This window comes from Triturus cristatus, chromosome 7, assembly GCF_964204655.1.
Source record: "Triturus cristatus chromosome 7, aTriCri1.1, whole genome shotgun sequence".
Taxonomy (NCBI): domain Eukaryota; kingdom Metazoa; phylum Chordata; class Amphibia; order Caudata; family Salamandridae; genus Triturus; species Triturus cristatus.
This window is the reverse complement of record NC_140590.1, coordinates 667,091,169-667,105,379: the sequence shown is the minus strand read 5'-3', so window position 1 is coordinate 667,105,379 and position 14,211 is coordinate 667,091,169. Positions and strand designations below refer to the sequence as shown.

At 43.0% G+C, this 14,211-nt stretch overlaps 1 protein-coding gene across 1 annotated transcript in view; it reads left to right on the top strand.

The window, feature by feature from the left end:
• Positions 1–14,211, top strand: part of LOC146810320 (cholesterol transporter ABCA5-like) — a 1,540,893-nt gene that overhangs the window by 1,428,799 nt on the left and 97,883 nt on the right. Inside the window, exons 37-38 of the mRNA XM_085617316.1 lie at positions 13,344–13,423; positions 14,139–14,194. Coding sequence (XP_085473442.1) covers positions 13,344–13,423; positions 14,139–14,194 — 136 coding nt within the window. The remainder of the gene's footprint in view (positions 1–13,343; positions 13,424–14,138; positions 14,195–14,211) is intronic.

Sequence of the window (14,211 nt, the reverse complement as noted above, 5' to 3'; positions counted from 1 at the left end):
AAAAAGATTTAGGTGTATTATTATACCTATGGTGTGTTATTGGATATTTATATCTACATTGTCTAGCCTACTATGGGGGCTGCATTGGCTTGGAAAAAATAATATATGTTTATACATATACAGAGCTGTATATATATATATGTGTTTTTCATATATAATTTTATTATTTCCCGGGTCCCCGCACATGGGCGGGAATATTCAGTGCTTATGACTTTAATGAGGATACCCCTGGAAGAGAACTATGATTACAGGTAAGTAACTTATCCATCCTGGTTTGGTGACTGCACTACAAGGAAATGCACAGTCAACTAGCCTCAATATCTGGATCAACACAAGACATGGAGGGCCAGTTCCTGGATATAACAATTGATTCTGGAGCGTCGACTGCTTTGATTTCCAGAAGCAGGAGGCTACTCAAGGAGTATATAGAGGATCTCATTAAGTAAGTACTAGATACTATCATCCCAAATGGCAAAGTAATGCACAAGTCTGTATCAAGCAGTCATTCAGGTTTTTGACACTACAAATAGGCAGATAACCACTCATAGAGTGTTTTTGTGCAATTCATGGCTTTTAGTCTACAAGGCTGAGGTCCAGGCACAGTGTTAAACATGCCTTGTGGTACAATCTATTCATGTGACTATGTGGCTGACGCAGCAATTGAGAAAATTAAGAAGGAAGTCAGCACTGCAATATCAATGGAAATTTCACAGCAGAGAATATCTTTCCACCTTTTGCGCTTGTCTGTCTGTGAGTCATCATCATCAAAGAATCTTTATTCAGCCAAGAGGTTGTAAAAGATGCATCAATTAAATACAAACATGACATAACATTCAATCAATAAATGAGTTTTTGTTACAATGTTACTAAATAAAAACTTCCATAAAATAATAAATGTTTGGTTTGTGCAACTGTAACAGTGTATTGCTCTTTAAATATCGTGCAGGCTCGTCAGTCATGCCAATAAATTCCTTATCCTAAGTGAGAGTTGGTTGCTTTTAACAACTGTAGAAAAGATGAATTTTGTAGCCAGTTGTTGTAAAAAGAGAAACGTGGGCGTGCAGTGTTTAACATGGTAACAAGAACGTTCTCCTTGGCACTGTACAAAGATGTACAAAACAGGACAAAATGAATAGTAAATTGCTCTAAAATGTTGTGACACAGACAACAGGGCAAATCCATTCATACCCCCTTCTTATAAAAAGTGATCAATGCATTAACTATATTCTATCTAAAACGTGTTAAGAGAAATCTATTGTTAACATCTGTTTTGAATATGAGATGCAGTTCGATTGAATTTGATGTAGAAAGTTTACATAGGCAATCACAGTTCCTTAAAACAGTCTTTTCAAATTAACCTTTGTACAAAGATTAGGAGTAGTAGGCTTTTTTTTTACAATTTCAGGTTTACCTATCCATTCAGGCCCCTCTTCAATTTAATTAAACAAAGGTAATGGGCCAAGCACTAACAGTCAGAGACCGTCATACATTTAAATGAAGTCTCCTGTTTGGAACAAATTTTAGGCTACACTAACAACTGTTCCTGATCCTCAATAGTGCAGATTCCCAAATCTGAATAAAAGTTGGTGTACTTTTCGGAGCTGAAAGTAGCCTACTCCAAAAAGCATTTTTTGCCAATTGTATTGCCTTTAATAATGTATAAGCCCATAATTCAGCCCCGTGGGTTCATCTACTCCTACTGTACAGTCTTTCTTTTGCTCCTTTTGTGGCAATGGAAGAGGTTTCCAGCCGCATCAGCCCTAGCCCAACCACCCTCCTGCACAGACTGCCCAAGCTGTGCCCTCTCATGGACGCGGTGCATTCTGACCCAGATAGAGGCCAGAAGTCGTCGGCCACCCTGCCCCCGGCGTCCGCAGCCTCCAAGCACTCCTAGCCTGAGTCTGCAAGGCCACACTACCCCAGTTGGCGGGAGAGTTTGTCACCATCTCCCCCACTGGAGATCCATAACATCAGACAAGTGAGTCTTGCGTATCAGTCAGGAGGGCTATTCTCTGCCTTTCCTTTCTTTTCATACTACCATTCTGCCAAATCAGGAGGATCATCTGAAATTGCTCCAGGTGGAAGTTATAGCTCTCTTGGCCAAAGGAGCTGTAGAAAGTGTCCTATATTCAGATGTAGGCAGTAGTTTTTATTCTCACTGCTTTCTGATTCCAAAGAAGAACAGACGGCTGTGGCCCATTTTAGATCTTCCGACCGGCAATCTATTCCTCAAGAAGGAGAAATTCAAGCTGCTCACTCTAGCTCAGGTCTTGTCTGCCCTAGACCAAGAAGACTGGATGGTAGTGTTGGACCTGCAGGATGCGTATTTTCACATCCCCATTCTGCCGAGCCACAGGCATTAGTTATGGTTCAGGGTAGGCTGAGAGCCCTTTCAGTTTGCCGTGGTCCCCTTACCAGTGCCCCTCGGGTGTTAACTAAGGTGATGGCGGCGGTCTCAGCAGATCTGCGCAGGTTAGGGGTGTCAGTCTTCCTCTACCCCGACTGGCTGTTAAAGGCGTCTTTGCCCCAAGCAGTCATCTCCCACCTTCTGACTATGACAGACCTCCTGCATTCGCTGAGGTTCCCTTCTCAGACATTCTCTTTCATCGGAGCAGTTCTGGGGACAGTGCCGTTTCAGGCTTATCCTCCTGAGCAGTGAGTCCAGTATATTCAGGCTATGATTCCGATGTTTCAGCCTCTATCCTGGATTTTGGTGAGACTGACTCTGAGGCTGTTGGCCATCATGGCCTCCTGTTTCTGTTGGTAAAGCATGCCTGGTGGCGTATCCAGGCTATGCAGTTGAACCTGAAGTTCCAGTGGGCACAGCATCGAGGAAATCTTACTGACATGGTCCAGATCTCAGAAGGAACTGTGAGATCTGCAGTGGTGTTTGACGAATCACATTTGGGTCAACGGCAGACCCCTCTCCCTTCCCCAACCAGAATTCACAGTGGTGACAAATGCATCACTTCTGGGATGGGTCAGCCATCTGGGAGAGGTGGAGATCAGGGGACACTGGTCTCCGAAGGAGTCAGGGCTCCACATAAATCTGTTGGAGTTCCTAGCCACTCAATTGGAATTGAAAGTGTTTCTTCCCTCTGTCAAGGGGAAGCTAGTGCAGGTCTTCACAGACAACACCAACGCCATGTGGTACTGCAACAAGCAGGGCGGGGTGGGGTCATGGAGCCTTTGCCGAGAGGCCCTGCGTCTCTGGACATGGCTGTAAAAGCAGGGCATAACCCTGGTGCTTCAACACCTGGCAGGTTCTCTGAATGCCAGGGCGGACGAACTCAGCTGTCAATGCCTAGCGGATCATGAATGCCATCCCCAGTCGGAGGTGGCGCATGGTCTCTTTCACCAGTGGGTAGAACCTTGGTTAAATTGGTTTGCTTCCGAAGAGAACGTGCAGTGTCAGCAATACTGCGCACTGGAGTTTCCCAGGCAGCTATCGCTCGGCGACGCCTTTCTTATGTCTTTCTGCCATACCACTCGTACGATGGTTTCTGAAGAAGATCAGGTGTGACCTGGCCCAAGTCATTCTTGTGGCTCCGGACTGGGCGAGTAGAGTCTAGTATCCAGAGCGTCTGAAGAGGAGTATCGTTCCTCCGATCAGGCTGCCCCTTCGGGAGGAACTTCTGTTGCGGCAGCAGGGGAGGATTCTCCACCTAAACCTTTCAACTCTGCAACCCCATGCGTGGAGATTAAGCGGCGTCAGTTGGTAGCTTTTGACCTTCCTCCTGAAGTTTGTAATGTTATTCTGGCAGCCAGGCGGACCTCCACTAAGACTGTATACTCCTGCCGTTGGCAGAAATTTGTATTATACTGTACAGGAAGGCCTATTGACCCTCTTTCTGCTACACTTTCTACTATCCTTCTATTCATTCTAACCCTTGCTCAACGGGGCTCTGCTTTGGGAACTCTCAAGGGTTATCTCTCTGCTTGGTCTACTTTTTTGCGGCTGCCTCTCTCTTCAAGTCTCCTATTGTACTTAGATTTCTAAAAGGGCTGGCTCACTTGTTTCCACCTACGCCCTTTGTTATGCCACAGTGGGACCCTAATGTGGTCCTCACCTACCTGATGTTTACTCCATTTGAGCCTCTACTCAATTGTCCCCTCCGGCTGTTGACCATCAAAACAGCCTCCTTAGTGGGGATTACATTGGCCCAGTGGGTGAGTGAATTGTAGGCGTTATCTTGCTCCCCTCCCCTCCCTATCTAATGTCCTTTCCGGACAAAGTGGTGCTTCTAACTCGGTCTTGTTTTTTGACAAAAGTTGTGACCCCATTCCATCTGGGTCAATCCATCACATTGACCACCTTTGCTCGCCTGCATCCCTCTAAGAAAGAGGAACGTCTCCACTGGCTGGACCCAAAAAAAGAGCGTTGTCATACTACCTTGACCGCACAAGAGTTCCGGGTGGACGACCAACTCTTTGTGGGGTATGTGGGAGCAAGAAAAGGGAGGGCAGTGCAGGAAAGGACCATTTCTCACTGGGTCGTTCTCTGAATTAAGATCTGCTATGCCCTGGCAAAGAAGCTGCCCCCTGAGGGATTAAGGGCCCATTCCACCAAGGGAAAGGCTGTGACTTCAACCTTGGCAAGGGGTGTCCCATTCCACAACATCTGTCAAAGCAACGTGGACATCATTGCACACATTTGCAAAACACTACTGCCTGGATGGTCAGGTCCGCAGAGAAGGGCACTTTGCCCTCTCGGTCATGCAGGATTTTCTAGTTTACGGTATTGTTCCGCAACCCACAGCCGGGATGGTATGGCTTGGATAACTAAGTCAAAGGTAAGGAATCTGCAGCTAGAAGTCCCTATTAAATGAACAAGTTACTTAGCTTTGGTAACGCATTATCTGGTGGAGACTCTGTCTAGCTGCAGATTCCTTACAACCCAACCCATGCCTTCCCGTTTTGCGGACCAATATTGTAGGGCTAGTGTCACTCCCTCTTTCAGGGCTCTAGTTTTGCATACAACTGCATCAGTTACTTCGTGGCTCTGCGCTTCTGGCATGGAAAAAATGAAAAGTACTGATGTCCGCGCGCCTGGGTGGTGCCTATATAAGCACTGCGACATCATAACCGACGCCAACATCGTCACCAAAAGCTGAATGGAGCCACCCAAACGCGCGTGCAAGGGGTATTGCTCAGCGAAAGTTTCTGGATCCAGCCTGACGCATGGGAAATTCAAAGGTAAGGTATCTGCAGCTAGATAGAGTCTCTACCAGACAATGCGTTACCCAAGGTGAGTAATTTGTTCTATATCTCCAAACTTGTATAGAAAATGCTTGTCTCCCTGATGCAAATGTTTTAGCATTGCTCTGAACATAAAACCCATCTGCGACTGGTCTGGACCCTATAACAACCTTCTGACATTTTTCCACTGGAAGCCCCAGCAGTAAGTTTGGAAGTCTAGAGCTGATATTCCTCACTACTCCCTTTTTCTATGGAACCTTTCCCATGCAATTCTAACCTCCCTGGAGGCCCAAATAAAATGTCTCCCTTTGCCATGCAGCTTCCTGACTGCTCAGTTTTAAATGAGAGTGGAATTGCGTTTAAAAGAAAGAAGACTTGGGTAGTACTGGCATCTTTACTATATTAGATCTTCCAAATATTGTCAAAGGCAGGTCCATTCATGCTTTTAACAGGCTTTTAGTCTCCGTCATAGGTTTATTAAAATAGTTTTGTGCCATCCTATCTAATTATTACACCACTTGTACTTCTAGAAATATCATCTCCCTCCTTACTAGGGGATTATCCCATGAGCTGTTCCAAACCATACTTTCACTTTTTAACGTGTTCTCCAGGTAACCAAAAACGTCTCCACATTTTTCTATTATCTTCTGAGTAATGGGGTACGGGCACGCTATGTTAGAAGTATATACCATTAAATCATCTGCGTATAACGCAACCTTCCTTTAACATCCATTTCATTTCTTATTTGGACCTGCCAAGACAGCCTCCCATTTAAAGCACTTCTTACCACAGCTCTCTATATATTGACTATATATGGACTGAATTGCTCCGGAGAATTTCTTACCCATATCATTATGCTTAAGCACTGATATGGCGAACTCACTCTGTCAAAGGTCTTGGCCACATCAAGCATTAGAACAGCTAAAGGTAGTTTCCATACTGTTGCCCTATCCACTGCTCCCAATATCCAATGAGTCAGCTCATTTAGCTGCCGTCCACTGATGAAGCCCATTTGGTCCTCATGCACTAAACCTCCAATCACGCTATCCAATCTTTTTTCTAGAATATGTGTATAGATTTTATAATTACACTTCAGCAAAAGGGTCCTTCGTTGGTTTTAGGACCACACTTATTATGTGCTCCCTCTAGAGAAATATCAACTAATCTAGCAAAAACCAGGAGTCTCTTATCCTCCACAAAAATGTTAAACTCATTGAGGCCTTAAGTTTTACCTTTCTTTATTTCCCTCAAAACAGCCTTTATCTCCTTCTGACTTATATCTTGGTTTAGGGCTGTTTTCAGATTGATCTCAAGCATCAGAAGACAGGCCTCCCTTAACCATTCTTCTATTTGGGCTTCTGACACCTCTGACTCCTCAGCATATAGTTCTTATTGGAAAGTAACAAAAGTATGTTCTATGTCTCCCTCATCGATGCACCATTTCTCTGTTCTCTTATCCTCTATTTCCTTTATCAGGTTCCTTGTATTTTCCAACAGTGTTTTCCATGCCAAGAGCTTTCCACACACTTCTCCACACTCAAAATGAGTTGGTTTGCTGACATCCCTTCTCTTACTCCAGATATGCTCCATATACTCTGCTAGGCCTTCCCTAGCTTTTCGAAGCCTAGTAATTCTGTCTTCAAGATCTTGTAGTTTATTTTAATTGCATGCTGCTATACTTATGATCCACCCTCTGATGAATGCATTGAGAAAATCCCAAACGATGTGGGGAGGGGGGCTGAACCTACATTTGTGCTGTCTGTATCTGCTCTCGTTTGATCTACCACCATCTGATCATGTAGTAACCTCCTATCCAAGGTCCATTTTGGAGGTCCTAATCCCTCAACAAATCTAGCCTACAACCGACTGATCTGACAAACACGCAAGTAAATGAAACATAGTTTTCACTTAGCTTATGATTCTAACATCTACCAGAAAATTAAAATCCTAGTAAAGTGGCCATATTTCTTATTATGAAAAGTAAATTATCTTGCACTACCAGCCCTTTGTCTCCACACATCACATACACTCCGGTCCATCATCGTGAGCCTAAGTTGTGCTTGCGTCTTTGGGCAATTAACAGTTTTTCTTGAGTGGATTTATCCAATATGGGATCAATCAGGACATTAAAGTAGCCCCACCCCCCTTGATTGTGAGTTTTGTGGCTTCTAGAAGATGACACAATAAAGCCTTAAGGGGACTGGGGTCGTCAATATTGGGGCCATAAAAAACGACTAAGCTATAACAGGAGCCATAAACAGACACATTTGCTATTAACTGTCACCCACCAATATCCACTTTATATTCACCTATAGTCGCCTGAATGGAAGTTTTAATCAGAATAGCCACCCCTTTCACACAGCATACCTGGTCTGTGCAAACAAACCCCCATAGCCATCTTAGTGCCCTCAACTTCTCCTCGCACTCCTTTTTAAGCAAATGCTTCTCTTTTTATATTATAATTTGAGACTCTGATTGTTTCAGATACTCTAAAATCCTTCTCTGCCTATTTCTCACTCTAAGCCCGTTCACGTTCCAGGATATGGCTCGTAGGGGATGCTCCCTTTTGATCTCTGCCATTCTTCTTGCTTCCTTTGCTACACAAGTGTATGAGGAGTCTTTCCCTATGCCCCTCTAAGCATGAGCTGCTCTTATATTTTTTCTCACAACCTGATACAAATGAGGAAAATGTTTCTTTTATTTTCTCCTGGATGCTTATCCCCCTGTGCCTCGCCTCTTCTCCCCTCAGTCACACCTCTACTTTAACCCAAGCCCCCACCCAACCTACCCTGATATCCTCAAGGGTACTTCCATTATACCCATTGGAGCCCCTTCTCTGGCGTTACTCTGAAGCTTAGATGACTTTATTCGCCTAATTAGGTATTGTGCATGCTGTTATTCCACATGACTTTAAGAGCTACTGGAAATTTAAGCTGGGCAGTAGCTCCCAATTCCCTTAACTCTTTAATATACCTCCCCAACCCCCATTGTAAATCTTAAGTTACTCTAGTGATGTTTGATCTAATGCGCAAAGTGAGGGTATCTGCCTTCAAACTGCCTGCTTTCATAGTTGCTGACAAAATCTGCTCTTTAAGGAAGTGTGTCTTAAAGTTAACCAAGATTTTCCTTATACTCTTCCTGTTTGGATTCCTCCTATACAGGTCTTTATGCACTCTCTGTATATACGTAGCAAAACCTATACTGGGGTCTCTAAATGGAACAGACTTTTTAATCAAGTTAACCATGAACTCCCTCAGGTTATCACCTTCGACCCCTCTGGAATATTGTGCAACATTTAATTATTGTGTATAGCATTATTCTCCAAACTTTTCAACTTCTTTTGATTCTCCCTATCACTCATCACCCCTTAGTTCCTCCATTGAGTCCTCCAAGGCTTTTATGCTTTGCCTTATCATTTCTATTTTTCCTTCCAATACCTCAGATGCACCCAGGATACCCTTCTGATTTTTTTCAGAAATTGCAAATTTTGACTTGACCTCATCCATTTACTTAATCAACATCATCTCAACTCTACCCTGTGTTGTTTTGGGATCAATCACACTGCCCTTGTCACTATGACATTGTGTCCCCCTTCCTGGCCAGTCTCTCCCTGGCTAATGCCAAAAATCTGCTCCCCCAGACACTCCTGCTTTAGCCTCTTAAACAATTCAAATCTTCCGCATTCCATCTCCTTGCCTCCATAAAGAGGCTACTCTCATGCCTGGGATCCACCTGATCCACCGGGGGATCTGCTTCTCTATGTGCCTCCTTTGTCGACTGATCCCTGAAATGCGACTTCAGCAAGGGAGTAATTTTACTGCTGTGTGAGAGTTTAAGCTGCTCCACTCCCCCAGAATTTATTTAAGCTGACCTGTTTGTACTCTCACCTAGAGAATGTGCGAATAATGCCGGAGCTAACTCCAAGTTTTGAAGAGTATTATAGTAATACAGTGAAAAGGGCAGCTGGAGGCACAGAAGCCGTTACCAAAGTGTCAATTGCTACCTGCGTTCTTGAGCCACCCACATAGTTTGCCAAATTCACTTCCTTTGCTTTCCCGTTTCTTGGGGAGTATTTGCCCTTTACTCCACCTAGCACGTCCTCCAGCCCTATGGAATGCACAGACCTTATTCCTCTGATCTTTCTCTGTCTTATGGGGGTGATTCCAAGTCTGTACTGCTGCTGCCTCTCGTGCCGGCCCACCTCACTGAGTACGGATAGTATTGGGACAGTAAGGCCTCCTTGGGCCTTCCTCTTCCTCTACTATCAGGACACTCCTCTGTGCCAATGTGTCCGCATGCAGCTGCCAGCCTATGCTAACGCTGCTTTCCGTGCCCTGGGGATCCATGCTGAGGCCCAGCAGTGTCTACCCAATCCTACCACCGCCTCTCTCCAAATAGCCTCACTGCCAAACACCGATTTGGGAACTTTCTACCGGATCTCCACTGCGCTCCCCTGCACATCCGTGCTCCCTGAAGCCTTTCTTCTATGTCCTCATCTTTGGGTAAACCCTACGTGCCTGTGTTGTATCTCCTGCCACTTGATCACACAAGCCAGCTAGCTTAATGAGTCGCCATGTTCCCCTCAGGACTTATTTTCTGTGGACATGTGGCCAAGTCGTTTTTTAAAATCAAGTCCTTCTTAAACGTTACAAAAAGGTCCAACAATGTTTGCATCCTCTTGGCCATATGGCCATTAGTAACGTTCCATCCGCATACAGGAGTACTGGGACCAGGTGAGAACATGTCCTGCCCCTAAGCCTTAAAAGATCTTCCAGGTACTTAATGTAAAGAGTGAAAAGAAAGGGGGCTGGGACACACCCCTGACGGACTCCCCTACCGATCCCAAAAAAGTTTGAGGTTTCACCTGATGCATCATAAAGAACATAAGCCAAAGTGTCAGAATGAAGTTGTGACAGAAAGTAAATGATAGCTGAGTCCATGCACAGAGCTAGCATCTTGGACCACAAATCAAAAGCGGATGATAAATCCATAAAAACCAGGTGCATTGCCCATGCCTTTGCAATTGTGTATTTCGAAGTCAGAAAGTAGAGTTTTAAGCTGCTCTAAGGTTCCTATGTCTTGTCCAAAGCCGTACTGTACCTCACCTCTGGTAGTATAGAGTTTTTCCCAAGATTAGAGTTTAGCTAGCAGGATCCAGTGCTTAATTTGATCTGTTGGTTGCTGCAGCGGCCATTGACACTCATTTTTGGGGACTGACACCTAAGTCTTCTAATTAAAATTTCACCCAGAGCAAGAGGGAGAAAAACACAAATCACAGAATGAAAAAAGGAGGGGAAAGATGGAGAAATAGTTGCAATGGGAGAAAAGCAGAGATGAGAAACCAAGAGTGAGCTTATAGAGCAGGGAGAGTCTTGTGGTGAATAAAAGAGGCAGGTGGTTAACAGAAGAACACCTATCCATTCAGATACCTCCTTATCATAATTAAACCAAGGGATTTGGTGGCCATTGACTAACAGTCGGAGATAATCATATAATTAAAGAGGCCAACACACTGATCCACGTTTACAGACAGTTTGTGCCGAAGACCCAACTTAAGAAGTGCTAGACCAAGTTTTCAGCAGTGTTCACTCTTATCACATGACATGGCAACATTATATGTTGAGTGTGCATCTAAGCAGAAACATCAGCTGTGCTATATAAAAGTGTTTGTGACATTTGCATAAGAATTACCACCAACTTAAATAATTAGGCAGCCGACAACAAGAACATGCTACAACATGAGTGGAAGTACTTGGTGTTTTGGTGTATGCAGAGAAACCTTCAACACTAGATGTATTTGCAAGATACATCACAATTACTACCATTCATATGATAATGGAAATAAGCTTATGCCTCGGACAGGGTACTTCCAACTAGATTGACTGTTTAAATGAAGAACAGAAAATAAATGTAATTGTTCATGACACCACACCATTAAGTCCTTTCTAAAATCACCCAGTCAATTGACCCAGAAAAGGGTGCCAAGACTTCCAAAGTGAGATCAAAATGTCCTGTGAGCCAATTCAGTGCCACCACCTTTGGTGCAAATGCACAGCTAAAGAAATTACTTTCACATCCCTAAAGCAGAACTAGAAACCTTTATACAGATGTCTTTGTTCTGAGAATTCACCCAGATCTTACTGCAAAGTGCTTTTGTATTTTCCTGTCAACCAACCCATTAGTGGCAGACAATCTTTCTAGATAACCAGTCGCTAGTTGATAGATCAGTATGAGTATTGGGTATTAAAAGAGCACAAATACTACTTATAGAAAACAAGAGCGCTGAGAAGTACAAGTCAATTCTTAGTTGATTCTGTGCACCACCACAGAGGAATTGCTGATGGTAAGGCAGTCACTGCATGATAGATATTCAGGTGGTTTAGATGTTTTATAAATTAACTTATAAGCATTACACTGTTACACAGCGGGCATATTCCACTGTGAGGAAGGTTTCAACATTAGTCTTCTTCAGTTACTTATCTCTGCATGATATTTACCACATGAGGTACATGGAATTCTGCCTTTACAGTCACGCAGCAGTGCCTGTTGATATCAATGCAACATACGGAGCAGTATTGGATTAGACAGTGCTAAGAAACTCACCTACTATTCTAATAACACCTCCTCTTCCACGTTGAGGGGTTAAACCTCTGCTGTGGATTTGCTGCAGAGTATATATATCTATTTTAAGATGAATGCTGCAAAAGAACATAATTTGTTGGTAAGTAGTGCTGAAGATGGTTATCTTGTACAGATTCCGGCCTACCTGTGAAAATACTGGGGTAGTAAACATGTTAATTTTCCTATTTTACACATCACCCCATTAACTTTCACAATAGTTTGTTCTAGGATAAATACAGTTTGAAAGTGATGGTCATTGTGGGGGCTTTAAGCTGCTTTGGTTCAATTTTACTGTGCATTATTCTAGGCATCAAGAGGGTTGACATCTATATTTATCACTTTTGGATGAAAGAGATCGCATTCTGCCCATATACCTCAGATGGTTGGGTTATGCGGATCAACTGAATCTATAACCGGCACTGTTATCGTGTTTTTATGGACATACCAAAAGGGACAATCCCCTTTCTAAACAGAGTATCTCTAGTTTGATTCCTGATGTGATTACTTTTATTCATATGGAGGTTAATAGACCCTTTGTCACAGGGATCAGAGCGCATTCCACATGAGGTGTTGCAGCAACAGCAGCCCTGTATGCCAGAATCCAACTGATTGACTTCTGGAGGGCAGCAGCATGAAAAAACTGAAACACATTTACCAAGCACAGCTGCTTGGACAGAGAAATGGTGAGGAAGCTGGCAGTTGGGCGAGCAAATCTGTGAAACCTTTTACAATAGGAAGAGCTGTTTTCTCCCATCTTCCAGTGTCTCTTGTCATTTGTTTGCTTGCTACTCTGATTTGAGCATGTGAATCCATGAAAGTCCTATACTGGGAAGAAAACAGTTGCTTACCTGTAACTGTAGTACTCTTGCATTGGTATCGTTAATGGATTCGCACATGGCTCTCCCTCCTCCCCTAGTGAATCTCTGTGGAGAGTGGAGTTCAGAATACTGCCACCTCTTTGTAAAAAAGGTCTGGAAATTAGTTTGTGTCATTTCAAATAAGGTGGATAGGCTACTAGGGTATTTGTTTTTATTTCTTTTCTCTGACTTTTTGATGTTATACACTGCTATTTAACATAACCTGAGGCTCCCATATCAACAACTGGGAATGAATGAAGCACGCCAATCCTCAAAAAATACCAACACCGGTTAACAGCAGTTACAGGTTTGCAACATTGTTCTTGTATAGATGGAGAGAAGTCTCTGCGGGTCAGAGAAAACACGCCCACTTTTATTAGATTACAAATAATCCTTTAGGCTCTTGTTGTCTTTCATAACTGTTCTTCTGGATACTTCATTAGATATCCAGCATAGACAAATTATTTTTAACCTTGTAAGTGTCAGAGCAGGCTCAGCAGTCTTCTAGTAGACCTTAACTGGTGAACAGAATTGTTTGTGTCGCAAATGTTTTGAGTTGAAATGACTTAATTGAGAAGACTTTTGTAGATCTTGTGATTTGCTTTTTCCTGGAGCACTTGCCATCAAAGCAACTTTTCTTCTAATGCAAAACATTTGTTGTTTCAGTTTTGCATCGATTTTGTCATATAAAATTCCTAGAGAAGATGTGCAGTCTCTCTCTCTTGCATTCTCTAGGCTGGAAGAAGGTAAGCTAGTAATATCTATAGAATTTGATTCCAATCTGGTAATGTATGTGCATTCTGTGATCAAATCTGCCATTTCCGATTCATATTTGGAGTGGGGAAAAATATACCTAGTTTACTTTTAATGCTCATGCCTCGTTAGTTTTTAAAGATCTTCCCTTGTAAAGCCTGTTGGTATGTATAATGAAGTCGAACATAATGTGGCTGGGGCATAGACAGATTTCTAGTGTTAGGTGATGTTGCAGCTCGATGATGGTGTGCACGTATGTAAGAGCAGGGGATAGCTTAAAATAGGAGATTTTGTGAATGTAAAACATTTCTCTCTCTCCAAAAGTTAGTAAAACATATTGTATTTGAATAGTTAACACAAGTTTTGCTTCTGTATTTTAAACAAAGTGTTACCTCTGTGACTTTAGCCAGAGTTCAGATATAAAGGAGCATAAGCCGGGCAGCAATCTCAATAGATCTATAATACACATTTGTGTCCGCATGCCCCAACACAGATAACCAAAGAAAGTGGAAATAGTGATGCCTTAGAATTACTTTTGCAGGTGATTACAAAAGATTCCCGCATCAGTATTAACTCAGTTCAGCAAATCCCATGGTCACTAAATTGACATGCTTTTATGATCCTGTAGTACAGTTATCTGTGCATATTTCCTTTGAATTATGAACTGTTTTCTGTTTATCACAATATTCTCCAATATCTTTTCCACAGCAAAACATGCTTTTGGTATTGAAGAGTACAGTTTCTCTCAGTCAACGCTGGAGCAGGTATGTCAAAAGTAGTA